Raw genomic sequence first — 18,807 nt, 5'->3', positions numbered from 1 at the left:
TGTTATATTTAGTACTTTTATTCGTCATTATTAATAACTCATTAATTTCGTGAATAATTGTCCTATATAACATAATACTATTGATCAGGGGATAAGAAACATTTTTTCATACAAAATTTCTTTTTGAGATAATCATGATTGTTTATGGGGCACGTGTGTATATACAGATTATACTGAATAAAAATAATTAATAAATAGTTGAATAATGTCGTAGGTATAATCAACAGAATGTTATTATATGCACACAAAAATAAGAAAAAGATATAGAATATCGTAATTTTTTATATAAAACAATTTTTAAAATTTTTATAATTTTTATAATTTTTATAATTTTCTATAATTTGTATAATTTTCTATAAATTGTATAATTTTCTATAAATTGTATAATTTTCTATAATTTGTATAATTTTCAATAAATTGTATAATTTTCTATAAATTGTATAATTTTCTATAATTTTTATAATTTTCTATAATTGTCTCTAATTTTTATAATTCTTATAATTTTCTATAATTTTCTATAATTTTCTATAATTTTCTATAATTTTCTATAATTTCTATAATTTCTATAATTTCTATAATTTTAAATTTCATATTAAGAAATTTCGGTTTGAAAATTTATTTATTTAACGTCATATAAAATTTTTAGAAACTGCAGTTTGAGAATTTATTTATTTAACTGTCGACAAAAATTCAAACTCAATTTTGCAAAAAATGAAGCTACAAATAAAAAATTGTTATTACACATTTTTTATTTAATTTTGCATGTATAATAACCACCTGTTAATTCCATGATCTGTATTTAACCAGAATTTAACGAATGTACATGTTGTTGAAAACGCGGTGTCAAATGAAAAATGTTATTTTATTTGTTTACAACCACCACCTGATCTGCAATATTATGTTATATGAAATACCTTGTGTATGTCACGTTATTTTCGTTGGCCGTTGTAAACAATTGTCACCAATTCCATGGTTCACATTGTAATTTGCATTAACATGTAATTATTTGTTTATATCAACTATTATTAGGTTATTGTTATTGATATATTCCATGAATCTAACTAACTTTTTTTCAAAATATATTGTTTGAATTTTGAAAAAAAGTGTGAGATAGGTCACTCTAATTATTTGGTAGTTTTCTTGTTAATATATGGGAACTCATTGTTTTAACTTTAGTGTCATTTATATTGGTAATATTATTTATTATAACTTTAGTGTCATTTATATTATTTATCATAACTTCATTATCATTTATATTATTTATTAAAACTCCACTATCATTTACATTACCTACATTAATTATCACAACTCTATTTACATTACACTAATTACTAACTCCATCACCTACACCATTCCTATTACCCACCCCAACCTCACATTCTAATTTCAACAATACTATTTATTATAACTACAGTATCATTTCTATTATTTATTATAACCTCATTATCATTTATATTAATTATTACAACTCCACTATCATTTACATTACACTAACTACCAACTCCATCACCTACACCATATCACCCACCACAACCTCACATTCCAACAAACTCAACCTCATTCACAATATCTACACAAAATCAATTACATTTGAAGAAATGCTGAACACGAACACTCTCCATCGAGTTGTACAATGGGAACGCGGACCTGTCGCACCACACGTGCTTCATTCTCACAGTCAGATTCCTCGCACAAACGCGACTGGTCGAAACTCCGTCGCGCGGTGACAGCCGACACTGAAATGATCGTCTTCCGCGGAGCCTGGCATTATATGAGTTTCAGCGCAGGCCCAGGACGCCGGCGCAGGATGTGTGTAACGCAGGACATCCCGTGTGAGCAATCCGCGTGAATATGCTGCTCTAGCGATAGCGGACGGAAGGTACGAGGACGGACCACGCGGAGGTAGTGGATGGAGATTAGTGTATTTGGAGGGAATTTGAATTTTGGAGGGAGTTTTAAATTTGGAGGGAGTTCGAAAGTTTTAGGGAATTTTAATTTTGAGGAAATGTGAATTTTGGAGGGAATTTGAAAGTTGGACTGAATTTTAATTTTGGAGGGAGTTTGAATTTTGGAATAGTACATCGTATGTTTTATAATGTTTATGCATGTAAATGAAATAGTAAGAGTATTATAATGAGTATGAGAAAAATGTAATTAATGTTAGGAAAATAACTAATAACATAATCGTTCGTCCACTAACGAACAAGCAAGCGGTCTCATTTAATCAGCTCCAAGTAAGGACGCTGCTATGAACGCCCAACAGCTTGACAAACACTGATGTAGACACAGCGAATCGACCGAACGAATCGGAAGTAGCGATTGCTCTGGGAAAGGACTTCTGCGGTTTGAAAGAAATTAGGCGGGAAACGTCTGAAGACTAACGAACATTACCGACCGAGGGAAACAAACAGTATCCGTGTTCATGAGCAAAGTATCCGTGGCGCGATACGAGAAATAAATCAAAGTAAATTATAATAAAATATATATTAATAATTATTATTTATTTTACTTATATATATTTATATAATATATTTATTTATATTTATTAGTTATTTATTATATTATTAACTATTTATTATTTACAATGTTTGTGATTTAATTAGATAAGCTACTCTTATTATTCTTTTTTTCATTGCCTATTCACGTTTGGGCCAAAATCTTCATCGCGACTCAGACTCGTTAACACTTTAACTGCCATGTCACCCGAATTCGAGCGATACCATTTTTTATGTAAACTTAAACATTAATTTTCCTGTTAGCGTACCGAACGAACTGAATATCGTTGGACGTACGAGGTATAAGAAAGATACTAGAGCGATTGTCATGAAGAATGACTTTTTTCTTAATAAAGTGGAAATGAAACTATTTCGAGTGCAATGAAGTTTTGATGCGTGTTCACTTGGCATTCTTATTATAGCGACTCTGTCTTATGATTCTCCTGTATCAAGTCGTCCGGCGACCGGAAGTCCCCTTTCGAGTGCAAAGGGTTAAGTCAGTTGGGAAACAAAGCTTTTTTATCTGAACACTTGACGCACCGATGCATTACACACAGTTCAATATTAACACGTTAAGCGCCATGTCAGTCACTGGTGACTGACGCTTCTGAATGACTAAGAAACAATCGTAACATACAAGACAACCGATGTGAAATGAAAATGTTTAACGACGTAACTAAGTTGATAATAGCGTAACCATTAACAATTTTCGAAATGAACCACTCAAATTTGAGTTTATCCTTCTTCTTAAACAGTACACTCTATTTTACTCTTGCTAGACTAATTGCTTGCAATAAGAAAAGTATTCTATGTCGTTCACAGCGTTAGTTTAGTGAATATTTCACCCAGATATCATCGTGTCTGAAGTTTACATGATTTCCAGCTCCGCGTGACAAAATAAACCGTCTAATTATTCTAAACATCATTCAAAATGCATCAGAAATCATGATCAATAGAGATTACTGTTATTAGTTATTAACACAAATTTTTCAATTTTCGTGATTGATTCATGATTCGTTTTCAATAATCGTAATCAACAGAGATTACTCTGTTATTAGTTAATAACACAAATTTTTCAATTTTGGTGATTGATTCACGATTCGTTTTCAATTTTGGTGATTGATTCACGATTCGTTTTCAATAATCGTGATCAACAGAGATTACTCTGTTATTAGTTATCAACACAAAGTTTTCAATTTTCTCTCGACGCAGACAAAAAAAGGTTACGTTCCGATATTTGCCGAATTCGCCTTGAAATCTTGTAATAGATAAACCTAAAAAATTATACATTTATTTGCGAAATATTCGAGTTAACCTCGAAAAACCATAAAAGAGAAGAGGGCCTTCGATGATTATTTGAATGAAACTTGATTTTGGTAATACTTAGCTTCAGATCGAGCGAATATTTTCAGAATTGACTTGTTTCATAATCACTTAAATAATTTATATTCCCTTGAAACCATGCAAAAGCTGATAAAAACATTTTTGATTGAATTGTTAATAATAGTTAATAATAGTTAGTGATATCTAGAGTAATTTCTGATCGCGATTCGCGTTTCACCCTGCATATGGACGCTGTTTAGTGACAAAGCGCGTCGACGCTGTCGCGCGACTCGCCATCTTGTCGCACGGCACAGGCGCGCGACCCGCCATTTTGTCGCACAGCAACAGGCGCTCGGCGTGCCAAGATTTTCACCGTCAGCCGTTGTTCCGTTTGTCGCTTCGTTACTGTCACTTTCGACAGCGAGAAAACTTCGCATAGCATTGTTCTCACTTTGTGAGAGTCTCTTTTTATCGGAATCTTTTTGAGCAGCGATTATTTAAAGCTTCTGCGGAATGAATTAGGTTAAGATGATGGAAATGTCTGCTTGATTTGAAGCTGAGTATTACTACCATTGAGTTTCGTTCGGATAATTATCGAAATAATATTAAGATAAAACGATAGAGAAATTAAAATACAAAGCAAAAATATTGTTTTGATAATTATTTGAATGAAACTTGATTTTGGTAATGATTAGCTTCAAATCAAGCAAATGTTTTGATCATGTTTCAAGTTAATTTGTCACGCAGATAATTATTGGAATAATATTTTTACTTTGTATTTTAGTTTCTTTGGCGTTTTATCTTAATATTGTTTGTCGTAGTCAAAACGCGCATCTTCTTGTGATGAATTATATAACTATATAACTATACAACTATATAACTATTCTTGCGTTGTATGTAATGCCAATACCGTTGGAATTGATATACCCCATAAAAAAAAATTGCACAAAATGAATCACACAAAAACAAAATCTGATAGAAAAGGATCGCACAATAACAGGTTTGACAATGCTCCATAATTATTCAAGTGGTCTAAGTAAAAATTAAAAAAAATGAATTTATCAGTTATTTCACACTACATTATTTTATATTAAATTAAAACAGGAAAAATACATGACTTAGTTCACTTTCATTATGAGCACAATTATGAAAATGTATTACAAACTGTGACAATGGATAATGGATAATCGACATTTGATAATTGCAACACTCAATACAACCTATAAACTCCATAATTATAAATTGAAAAAAATTATATACTCCGTAATTATTCAAATGAAAAACTTCTGACCAGCAATGCACATGTTCTACAATCACGATGACGTAACGTGTTAAACGATTAAATGTCGCGACAAGTCATTTTAATCAACGTCAGTTATCTCGCCACGTAAACCCGCGTACACCCTCGTGTCTGCTAAGAAAAACCGCGGCGTTCCTATCCGCGTTTCTATGAATACCGTATGACAGCATCGTCGCGGTTTTTGGCGTGAACGTGACGTTCAGCACGTGCTGCGTATTAACCTTATTTGGAGATTTTCTGTCGAATGTTTGTGAGTCTGTGGTTTATGGTATGGGTGGTGTGGATTGTTGATGGAAAGAAGCGCTAAAATTGTTAATAAAAAATTAATGTTCATACCATAGTATATTTTTATAGTTTTATATAGTTTTATATAGTTTTATATAGTTTTATACAATTTCATGCAATTTCATAAAATTTTATATAGTTTTATACAACTTCATACAGTTTTATATAGTTTTATACAATTTCACATACTTTCATATAATTTTAAAAATTAAGTTACGTTTATAAAAATATACCTCTTTTATTTTCTCCTAAATTATTTTCAAAAAATATTGTCTTTTGCGTATCAGAGAAATCGAAGCGAAAAACAAATGACGACTACAGACGTCTACCTTTTTTAAAGAAAATTGATTAAAAAATACAATAATTTTAATCCATAAGTATGAAGTCTTGATCGAACTCCCCAAGAACCAACTGATTGACAAAAAAGATGTATGTGCAATTTGGAAGCACTTAATTAGTCAAAATTAATTATGCAACTCGTGAATTGAATTTTTCTTCTTATGTATTCACAACTGGTATTATATACACGGTGTGTAATATTTCTGTGAGCCAGTAATTAATTTTCATTTCATAATTAACATTCACTCTTATACTAAATATTTCATAATTAACTTCAAGTGTAATATTCCATATTTTAAACACAAATGAAATATTTATCATAACAGTGAATATTAATCTTTCTATATCTTACATATTCACAACTGATATTATATACACGGTGTATAATAATTCTGTGAACCAGTAATTATCGAGAATACTTTGTCTCTCTACGGTTATGAAACAAGAATGCATGACAGTACGGTTTATCATTCGAGTTGCAATATTATTTCAGTTTCAGCGAATTCATGCGAGAGCTGCGGAAATATTTTGCAACGCTGCATACTTGACGCGTAAGCAGATTATTTAAGGGGATTATTTGAGATGTTGCTTGTGAATTTAGTGAGGAAGTGTAACTGGTGAGAATGATTGTTAATGATGAATTGTGAATGATTGTACTGTTCATAATGAATGTGTATGTAATAAATTATGAATAATTCTATTATTAATAATGAATGTGTATATAATAAATTATGAATAATTCTACTATTAATAATGAATATTTAAATAATAAATTAAAAATAATTTTATTATTAACAATGAATCTATAAGTAACAAGTTACAAATAATACTATTATTGATAATGAATTTATAAAGAAATTAAAAATAATTCTATTAATAATACTGAACGTATAAATATTAACTACAAATAATTCTACTATTAATAATAATAAAGACTATAACCTCTTTCATTAGCTTCAATTGAACTCATTCAACTGATTTTTCTCAATAAATTTTCATCTTCTAATGAAACATTAATCTTTCGCAGTCCAGAGGCGCCTTAGTTGCCATACGATTTGATAGATCAGAAATATAAAATTGAATATCTAATATCAAGTAGACAATGAAAATGAAATTAATCCTATAGACATTGTTATTAGAAATTATAAACTACATTACATCTAGGAACTCGATGACTCGTTTCAGTTTCATTGTTCTAATATTTTTACAAGAGTTATTCGATTGAAGAAAATATTATAATCGAGCAGAAAATCTTGACCATTTTTCTGTACGGTTACGCTTTTTAGCAAAGAAACGTAGCAATTATTCATTATTTAGCGTTATAATCTTGTTACACTATTACCGACTTAGTTACGTTACTAAACATTTTGATTCCACATTGATTATCTTGCATGTTACCGTTGTTTTCAAATCATTCAGAAGCATTGGTCAGTGACTGACGTGGAATTTAATGTGTTAACATGTTAATTCAAACAGAATTTAACAAACGTAAATATTATTCAATTTGTTTGAAGGTGAGTTGCATGTTATTCCTCTGTTGTCAGTGACTATACCTTAGAGTACGTGTTGACGTAAAATAAAACTGGAATTTTTTCTTAGTCTCAATAAATCATGAGTAAGTAGATCGATCATAGTTCAGAAAGAAATCATAGGACACGGGTTCATGTATATGTAATTTATATATTACAATTATCTCAAATGATATTGTTCACCTTTAATAAAAAAGGTGAAAATCTTTTGAATTGCAAAACGTAATTATACTTTCTGCCACTAATATAAAGAAATATCACCGCGCAGCCAAAATAACGAAAAACGAATCGACAACACAGTTACTCCACTGTTCCACACATCACAAATCGTTTCAGAATTCCACAAAACACACTTTCTCGTGATGAAACTCATCTTCTCGAGTCGCTACCTACAAAATTATCGAATCAAGTCGTTACTATTCTCTGCGATCGCTTAAAAAACTAATAACATTCATTTTCTTCCCAAAGCTCGTTAATTTACAGTAGTTGTAATTTAGTTTCTTGCTTCGACGAGCAAATGTAATATAATTACAATTACATTACAATTACTTGATGCGGATAACATCATGCATGCTTTAAGAAAATTTATTCGGATCGCTCGTTGAAAATCTTCACTCTGTAATTTCCTTAATAGAGATCGTAGTCGTTCAGTGTTCGCCTAAGCCAGGGGTGGCCAACTGATATGTTTTTAATAAATCTGATCTGTTATCTATTTGTTGGATAACTTTGGTTTCTTTCTGATAATTGGGGATTTTTTGGTATCAGATCTTTACAAATTTTGATGTAGAATTTTGGAGATTGCACGAAAATCTATATGAAAGTATGTAAAATTGTATAAAGCTATAGGAATCTATATGAAACTATATAACGGTATAATGAAATTATTTAAAACTGTATAAAAATATAGTAATCTATATGAAGCTATATAAAACTGTATAAAACTGTATAAAACTATACAAATCTATATCAAACTATATAAAATTAAATAAAATAATGTAAAACAATATAAAACTACAAAAAATAATATAAAACAATATGAAACTACATAAAACTATAGAAATCTATATGAAGCTATATGAAACTATATAAAATTAAATGAAATATTATAAAACAATATAAAACTATGTAAAATAATATAAAACAATATGAAAGTATATAAAACTATATAAAACTACATAAAACTATATAAAACTACATAAAACTATATAAAACTTTATACAACTATATAAAACTATATGAAACTATATGAAACTGTATAAAATTAAATAAAACAATATAAAACTAGATAAAACTATATAAAACTGTATAAAACTATATGAAACTATATAAAATTAAATAAAACAATATAAAACAATATAAAACTACGTAGAACTATAGAAATCTATATGAAACTATTATAATACTAGACAAAACAATATAAAATAATTGAGAACTACATAAAACTACATAAACCTATATAAAACTATGTAAAACAATATAAAACTACACAAAACTATAAAAATCTATATGAAACTACATAATACTAAACAAAACAATATAAAACCCACAAAAACCACACAACCCACACAAATCCCTACAAATCCACACAAACCCACTCAAACCCACAAAAACCACTCCAACCCTACCCACCCAAAGCCAACCGTTTGGCCACCCCTGACACATTCAATCCCACACGGCGCAGAGGAAGCGCCGGCGGTCTCGTTTTAATCGAACCGCTCGGAGCCCGGCGCAAGTGAAATCGTTCTCTATTTTCCTCGGCCATCAGTTTGTCATGATACGTTTACCGCGGGAGCGTGATGTCCATTCTTTCTCCGCCCGGCGCGCTTTCTGCAGTCCTTTCTAACCTTAAGTTTACCGCGCAGCTCTCCGCGCAACTCCCGCGCGCAGCTCTCCGCGCAACTCTCTGCGCGTAGCTCTCACGCGCAACCTCTATCATTAGCATCGATACCCGCGGCGCGCTTTTCTCGGTCCTTTCTAACCGTAAGCTCTGTTTACCGCGCAACCTCTACGCGCAGCTCTCCGCGCAACTCTGCGCGTAGATCTCTATGCGCAACGTCTATCATTAGCATCGATACCCGCGGAAGATGAATGCACCGAGCGATGCCCACTTCCTGTAATTCGCTGCGCCGGCCACTTTCAGTATTTATGCAACGCTGAAATCATATTAAGAGATTACGAGCCATTAAGTGAATTGCGCGCCCCATTAAATCACCGGTGTTTTCCTTTTTAAGTCGGCGGGTATCTTGACGAGGAAATTATTCAATATCCTGCTCGCTTGGATTGTGTCTTTTATTTGTGTAGTGTGAGCTGGTGATTTGTTGGGTTATGTAGTGCTGGAGTGTATAGAGAGTTATTTAGTATATGTGGTGGAAAATAAATTGTTGTTAAAGATTGTATGTCGTATGTTGCTATTCATTGAATAAATAAATAATAAATCAAATTTAAATAGAACAAATTTATTATACGATAATTTTTAGGTAATAATTTATAGGTTAGGTTATGTAGTACTGAATATATACGTCATTCAGTACACATGGTAAAAAATAAATTATTATTATTAATAAAGATTGTACGTCGTATGTTACTATTTATTTAAAATTTCAATTACAGTCATTTTAACATAACCTTCTCAAATATAGTGCCGGTGAATTGCTGAGATTGTGCTGATTAAAATGAGTCCAAACACGATGGGAATCGGACTAGTTTTACGAATTTCGTGTAATTTTCGAAACTAAAGGCCCGTTTCCATGAAATCGATAAACTTGTCCGATTCCCATCGTGTTTGGACTCATTTTAATCAGAAGAATCTCAGCAATTCATTAGTACTATGATTGAGAAGCTAAAGTTAAATATGCAATGAAGAAAATTTCAATTGCAATAATTTCAACCTTACCTGCTCAAATATAACATCAATGAATTGCTGAGATTCTGCTGATTAAAATGAGTTCAAACACGATGGGAATCGGACTAGTTTTATCAACTTAATGTAATTAACAAAATTACAGGCTCGTTTCCACCGAATCGATAAAACTAGATCGATTTACGTCAATTATTATTTATTATTAATATTAGTGATTATAGTATTTGTTACTATTTAATTAAATCATTAATAATCAGTAACAATTAACATTAATAATTGTAATATTAATACTTAACTAACTTATTAATAACGAATAATAATTAATATTAGCAATTCAAATACTAATATTCAATAAACTAAAGAATAAAAATTCAATAAATAATCAACAACAATTAACATTATTCATACCACTAACAACCTTTTCCCCAATTCCGAAATAGTTACACCATCGCACTCATATTCCCAGCCACTCAAACAAGACCACAGACGCAACACAATATCCGTCGATATTATTTCCAGACCACATCGGGAACAACGCGAGACGAGACACCGGGGCCTAATAGCAGAGCAGGCGGCGAGGAGAATCAGCGGAATAGGTTCGCCATGGGAAAATCGATTTTACGTAGCGACGAGCGGAGATCCTCATCACGGTCGGATGCGGATAAATCTCGACGATTGCCTCCGAAACGGGCGTCTCATCCGAGGGAGATTACGGCCGCAGTATAATCGTCCCAACAAGGAATTATTCACTACGGTTTCTCGATAACACGGTTTTTTAGTGGCTCCGGCTTGCAACGGCGAATAGTGCGCAAAAAACAGGAGGGAATTTAACCTGTATTCGAGCAGCGTAACGGCGTGACTTTTTTGTTGGAGGATACCTTTGAGATTATGGAAGGTAAGTCTGGAATAATATTTGTTAGGTTAGGGTGTGTACTGAAGTATATGGAAAGTCATTCACACATGATGAAAAATAAATTGTTATTAACAAAGATTGTACGTTGTATGTTGCTATTTATTGAATAACTAAATAATAAATAAAATTTAAATAGAACAAATTTATTATACGATAATTTTTAGGTTATACGAGTGATGGTATAATATTTATATAGGTTAGGTTATGCAGTACTTAAATGTGTACGAAGTCATTCTTCAATAAACTATCATTTGTTCCAAAAGTTTCCATATTGAGTTAATTTTTAATAACAAGAATAATCAGACTTTTGCAAATCTATGTTATTTATAAAATTCTAATGTACACTGTTCTTTAATACATAGGATAATAACATTGAAAAACAAAATTTAAATTGTTCAACGTTGAACATTCAAAACAAAAAAATTCAATATAATTTAAAAATAAATATTGTTCAAAATACGTCAATCGCCTTAATGTCAAGCATAAATAATATTCTGTTAAACAAATAATATTCCGAATATTACGAATGACTGGTGCATCGTTGTGGTTTAGAGGTTAGGTTCAGTTTCGAGTCGATAAAGTTTTGAATTAATAAAGAAGGAATTTTTTAAAAATTTATTTCCAAATTTGATAAAATACCAGACATTGTTAAGCTAAAAATTATTAATAAATATTCATTTAATCCCAAATCAATATTTTATTTTAACGAATTGATAAATAAACACCAGCAGTTACTAAAGTTGAAGAATTGTATCTAACAATTATTGTAAACATTTAACTGTTTGCACTCAAGAGGTGATTCTCAGTCACCACTTGATTCGACTTGCAAAATTATAAAGTCATGTGTAATATCAGCTTTGTGTAATACATCAATATATGAAATATTAAAATATAACTTTTCTTCTAAATTTTTTTTTTTTCTCATTAATTAGTGTCAGAGAACATTGTTTGTATCTGATCGGATGCTGAATACTTCTAGTTAAAAACTAACTCTGCAGAGTGCGAAAGGTTAATATAAAGCATAAATTTAACCCTTTGCACTCCCTTGTCACTGTAACGACATTGTAAGATAAGTTTGTAACTTCGTTTTTAGTCAAACATAACTTTAAAATGTACACACGCTTTTTTAATGACAAAGCAGGGTCTTAAATCTTTCACAGAGGCACGCTTGTAGCTGATAATTCATATTAAAACTGATTCAGACTTACTGAAAGGTTATATTAAAAACTGCTCGGAGTGCAAATTTAAAAATTGCTCGGGTTAATAAAGGGTTAATACAAAGTGTAAGTTTGCTTCGCATCCTGTTTTTAGCATTGCTGTAATAGTATCTATGGTTTTTTAAATTATTACCTCTGTACTGGGACGTGGCATGAAAGTGATAAGATGCTCCGTCAAGATCTTCATCAGCTTGGAGAGGACTGAGGCTTAAGAGTCTTGGCGCCTCGGCGTGGCCGCGAAACCAACGCATTTCTGTAACAAAATGAATAATTTCTATTATATTTACATATTTTGTAGATGTTTCATCTGGTAGTTTGCTTAAATAATTATTACAATATAAATTCCTCGAGACATTTTTTGTAGAAATGAATTATAAATTTGGTAAACTTTTTTTATACAAGTGTCAGTTAAAATGTAATTATTATTTATATTTGTATATATTGCAAATAGGTGATTAAATAATGAAGCAGTAGATATTTTACAGTGAGACTTTATAATAACGGCTTTGAGAAACACGTCTAGTTCTTTCAAGTTCTTGAAAGCAAACGACACAGAACACCCAAAAGTAAGTTGTGGTCCGCTTTTCTTTACAAGACCGTTACCTTGCCTGGTGAAAAATCTCTTGACTTCGCATGACAAAATCCAGACACATCTGGTTGCCTTTCTATCGCATTTATTTAGACCAATGATATATGAACGTTGGGCATTTTTGCTTTTGCTAGCTTAGCATTAGTAATAATTCAACAGGATAATTATCTGCTGGTAGTTAGTTTAAATAATTAAAAAAAACAAATTCGACTGTAGTAATTTATTAAAATATAAAAAGGATACATATGATAAGTTTGAACGTTATATAGAAATGGAAACGTAGGAATTAATTCGAAAATTTGTAAAAGACCAATGTATTTATTAGTGAGGCTAATTAATGTATTAATAATAGTTATTAATATATTAATAACGTATTAATATATTAATAATAGTTATTAATAACGTATTAATATATTAATAATAGTTATTAATATATTAATAACGTATTAATAATAGTGATTAATGATAATGTATTAATAATAGTTATTAATATATTAATAACGTATTAATAATAGTGATTAATGATAATGTATTAATAATAGTTATTAATATATTAATAAGATTGAGGAGGTTACATATTGCATCCAATATACAGTTCTGTTAATTATATTTTTAGTAGTTTTTATTAATGTTTTATTATCGTTTCAATTTTCTTAATTGATGCATCACATACTATTCTGTATTTACCCCTTTTTTACTTTTTTTCTTGTAATAACAGTGAATATCTGAAATAATCTAAAATATTTCAGAAGAATAGGTTGTTATGGAACACGTAACTGATTGTGAGTACGAATATTTTTATTCTTTAGAATTAGTATTTTACATAATGACGTAAGTAAATAAAAGAATATACAATAACATTGTAATGATTATTAATTAAAAGTTTGAGGATATATAGAGCGGAAACTTGATTTTAGAGTTAATAGTTTAAAAAAATCCCTGTTCAACACAGAAATAATATAATTCCAATTAATTCAACAAGTCAGTGAAGATGTGAGTCGTTGAATTTCAAGCGAGACGTCATTAAACAGGAATTCCTTCGTTAAATTTACATTCCTTTATCAGTCTGATTTCTTATTCTGGAATTACGAATTACAAGCTATGTTTAGTGTTACCATCAAGCATTTACGTTACTATGTTTAGAACAACTCAGGGGCATCATCGTTTCAGCGATCATGAAATGTTTAATTAAATCTTTAGAAGTCACAATTAACCTTCATTTTCTATTTATGTGGTAGTAACGTTAATTCTTATGCAACTGTGCCAACGTTGAAACAGAGTTAAGAAACTGTAAACTGTAACTGTATCAGCTGTATGAATAAAATAAGTTGCTATGTAATATTTATTTTCAAATTTTATAAAAATAAAAGTATTTGATTTAATATATACATATTTTGAATAAGGTTGGTGCGAATGATGAAAATTAAATAGTTAAATTATATTCTAAACATATATTATTATACAATAACTATACAAACTCCTAGTATGTTCAAACGAACAAGTAATTGTGAACGTTCTTCGCATCATTTCACTGTGTGAAACACAATGTACATGTTGAAATGTTTAATTCACTTTCAAAACAGAATACAAGAATTACTACATGCGTAGGACATACATTCCAGTTCTTGTAACAAGTAAGAGCGATGTAGTACATAAAAATGAATGATGCAAGGAATTATTATTTCTACGGTCAGATGACAAAACACGATACTGTGGTTTCTCTAACTTTTTCAACACACCAATTTGAAAGTTTATTCAACTGCGAAGGAACATAGTGTTTTCAAGAATGCGTAATTTGCCAGCTTGCTTTCTTTCTGAGGTATACAACACAAGACGAAGGTGTTACATTGTATATCTTAAAAATTTTAAATACTAATGGTTGAATGTAAAAAATTGTTAGCACAACACAAAGGTGTCACGTTTCATATCTTAAAAATTTCAAATAGTGAATTGACTGTAAAAAAATTGTTAGCATAAGATGAGGGTGTTACGTTTTATATCTTAAAAATTTTAAATATTAGTGAATTGAATGTAGAACAAAAGTATTCGAACATTATGTATGTTTAGATATAATAAATGTTCCATAATTTGTTTGTATATTCCTAAATATTTTTAAAATTTTACTGTGTGTATATATTAATAGAATTATGCAGTGTAGTATGAATTGTGAGATATGTAATGAACAAATATATAAGTATGGAATTGTAGAAGTGCAGAATTGCAGAAGAGTAGAAGTATAGAAGTGTAGAAGTGTAATATAAAATAGAAGAATAGAAATAAAGAATAAGGAAAAAATAGAAAAATAGAAATAAAGAATAAGAAAAAAATAGAAGAATAGAAATAAAGAATAAGGAAAAAATAGAAGAATAGGAGAAAAGAATAGAAGTATAAAGATTTATAAAATATAAATATAGGAATATAGGAATGTAGAAATATACAAATATACAAATACAAAAATTTATAAATATAGGAATGTAGAAATATACAAATATACAAATACAGAAATTTATAAATATAGGAATGTAGAAATATACAAATATGCAAATATAGAAATTTATAAATATAGGAATATAGGAATGTAGAAATATAGAAATATACAAATATAGAAATTTATAAATATAGGGATATAGGAATATAGGAATATAGAAATGTACAAATATAGAAATTTATAAATATAGAAACTTTGCAATTTAGAAGTTTGGAAATTTAGAAACTGAAGATTGGAAATTTAGGAATTCAGAAACTGAAGTATGGAAACTTAGAAATTTAGAAATTCAGAAACTGAAGATTGGAAATTTAGAAATTTAGGAACTGAAGTTTGGAAACTTAGAAATTTAGGAACGGAAGTTTGGAAATTTAGAAATTCAGAAACTGAAGTTTGGAAGTTTGGAAGATTGGATATTTAGAAATTTAGAAATTTAGGGATTTAGAAATATAGGAATATACAAATATACAGATATAAAAATATAAAAATATAAAAATATAAAAATATAAAAATATAAAAATATAAAAATATAAAAATATAAAAATATAAAAATACACAAATACACAAATAGACAAGTACACAAACACACAAATCAAACTAACAGAACACTTTACATCGACCACATCATGCAATCATCATTCATCCAACACACCCCGAATACAACTCGCTCCAATAAAAACCAATGCACGGTCAACAATGTGTCCAACAATAATTTATTTCTCACCATGCCGTCCGAATACTTTCGTTAGTAACTGTACATCGTTCGAGTTTTACTATGAACCACTGTACACCGCATTTTGCCACCTGTCCACGGAATGATACCGTAGAACGAGTACCGCGCTCGTGCGGGCATCGAAGTCCCCGTCCCGACATAATGGCGGCCGTGACGCACTGCGGCCGAACGCCCGTATTCCCGATAAAACTCAATAACTTGAGAAGTATGAGTGATGGGAATAAATACTTCAGACAAAAGTTGTTGGGTACAGAGGTAAGTATATGGTGGTTTTGTTTTTTTTTACATTATAGGGATATTATGGAGGTTTTTCGATGACAATTGAAGAATTTGCGTTTCGATTCTAATGTTGTATGAATAGAGAAATAGAATTTATATTTAAACACACAAAATTTTGATTTTGTAAATGAAAATCATTTTTTATAGCTGGGATTGTTTAGAAACACGTGGCTAACCTTCGAGTTTTACTATGTGAATAGTCGAATTTTTGGATTTTGTCTAGAGACAGTTGTTTCCATCCAATGGTGCAGAAGTGTAAACAGAAATGTAACAGAAGTGCGTACAAAGTACGCGCATTTACCCTTTTTTACATTTCGGTCATCATTTACAAGCATTTAATGACACGGAATATTTAAAATCTTTATAGCTACATATCCGGGTGACAGTCCTCTACTTTTCTGACAAATTTGAACCGTCTATCGTTTCTACTTTCCACGTAACACTTGTTTCTTCCAAAAATTCGACCGCTTTTACAAAAACCCATTTTTGTCGAAAACTGGACGTGACCCAGCAATTTGGTTTTCAGATTCCTATTTACGGTAATGAAGTAGAAAAAATGATAGAAAATGAATGGAAAAATGGTAGAAGGAATGATCGAAAATGAATGAAAAAATGGTAGAAGGAATGATCGAAAATGAATGAAAAGATGATAAAAAGAATGAAAGATAATGAATGAAAAATTGGTACAAAGAATGATAGAAAATGAATGAAAAAACGGTAGGAAAGGCTCGAAAGGAAAACAGTCATCGACGCGGAAGGAATTGTTCCGGCGGCGATGCAGGAATAGCGAGAGACCGGAAAAAATGTTCGAGTTAGGTCGAAGAAATGTTCTGGCCGCGTGGGTACCGTTGCCGGCAACCGTAAGCAATAAACCTGTCCTCCTCCCGCGGCTCGTCTCTCGCGAATCCTCACGGAGGCGTTACCGTTCATCTGCTCGCGTGGAAACTGTAATTTAGCAACCCGGTGTTGTCCGCGGCACCGCGGTTTCCGAGGCGAGACGATTATTGCTAGGGGGGAGGATTTTTCATGGAAATTGATGTTTGTGTTGTGGTATCTAGAAGTAAATGAATTTTATGTTGGGTGAGAGTGGGAATTTTGTGGAGTAATGTTGACTTTATTGTGAAATTAAATAATGACTTCGTTGCGAAATAAAATAGTAAATTCGTTGTAAAATAAAGTAGTGACTTCGTTACAAAATAAAATAGTAACTTCATTGCAAAATACCATAATGACTTCATTACATAATAAAAATAGTAACTAAAAAAATAGAATTGTAACCTCATTCCAAAATAACATAATAACTTCATTGCAAAATAAAATAATGACTTCATTACAAAGTAAAATAATAACTACATTGCAAAATAATTATTATTTGTAGGTATTTTTTAATAATTTCCCAAAGAAGCATCTGCTATGTTTCTAATACTCGTGAACAGAAGAAATCGGGAATGGATCATTTTTGACCCGATCGATGGTTCTAGTGTTAGTAGCTTACCAAAGAAGCATCTGGTATGTTTCTAACAATCGCGAAAAGAGGAAATCATGAATGGGTCATTTTTGACCCGGTCGGCAGTTCTAGTATCAACAACTTCCCAAAGAAGCATATGCTATATTTCTAACAATCACGAAAAGAGGAAATCATGAATGGATCATTTTTGACCCGGTCGGTAGTTCTAGTGTTAAACTCCAGTTCGTTTATTGCAAAATAAAATAATAACTTTATTGCAAAATAATTATTATTTGAAACGTGTCTATATTATTATATTGAAAATAGGGAGGCGGTAAGATTGTTAATAACAAATTAATGTTCATACCATAGTATATTTTCATAGTTTTATATAGTTTTATAATTATTTAGTATTTTTTAACAATTTTTAGTACTTTTTAGTACCTTTTAGTACTCTTCAGTAATTTAGTAATTTTTAGTAATGTTTAACAATTTCTTAGTACTTTCTTAGTACCTTTTAGCAATTTTTTAGTACATTTTAGTACTTTTTAGTACTTTTTAGCAATTTAGTAATTTTCAGAAATTTGTAGTACTCTTTATCAATATGAAACATAGACGACACTATTTGCAACGAACTAATGAGAGCGCGTCCACGAAAGCCTGAAAGAAATTCAACTAAAGCAGTTCTAGACGAAAATCGCCGGTTCCATTCAGCGTGAAATGAAGATTCCATCGCGCGAGATATCAAGAAACCTCGGGATCCGATGAATAGGAAATGAAGTCGTTACGGTTTACCGTAGCACAGCTGTGCTGAAAATTCGCTGTTCCATTGGACGCAAACTATGACGCGGAAAAAACCATGATTCGCCGTGCAGGACAGCGCGGACCGTTAAAGCAGAAGCTATTATTATATTCTTCAGCGTTTGTTGCTACAGCAACGGTTTTCAACCGTTGTGCTCTACTACATTTTTTAAAAATTAACTAGAAATTACTGAAAAGTAGTGAGAAGTACT

General features: G+C 30.7%; 1 protein-coding gene across 7 annotated transcripts in view; it reads right to left on the bottom strand.

Moving 5' to 3' along the window:
• LOC116426840 (uncharacterized) overlaps positions 1–18,807 on the bottom strand; it is a 143,852-nt gene that overhangs the window by 8,677 nt on the left and 116,368 nt on the right. For 5 of the 7 annotated variants that reach the window (XM_076369117.1, XM_076369116.1, XM_076369122.1 and 2 more), the window contains one exon: positions 12,395–12,514. In XM_076369117.1, the coding sequence (XP_076225232.1) occupies positions 12,395–12,512 (118 nt within the window). In that variant the 5' untranslated portion in view covers positions 12,513–12,514. Of the gene's footprint in view, positions 1–914; positions 1,566–1,588; positions 1,753–12,394; positions 12,515–18,807 lie in introns of those variants that run through there. The other 2 variants (XM_031976411.1, XM_031976412.2) reach the window with 2 other exon arrangements.

Source organism: Nomia melanderi, chromosome 1 (genome assembly GCF_051020985.1).
Source record: "Nomia melanderi isolate GNS246 chromosome 1, iyNomMela1, whole genome shotgun sequence".
In the NCBI taxonomy this organism is placed as follows: Eukaryota; Metazoa; Arthropoda; class Insecta; order Hymenoptera; family Halictidae; genus Nomia; species Nomia melanderi.
The sequence above is the reverse complement of the archived record's forward strand: the minus strand, read 5'-3'. Positions and strand labels throughout refer to the sequence as shown.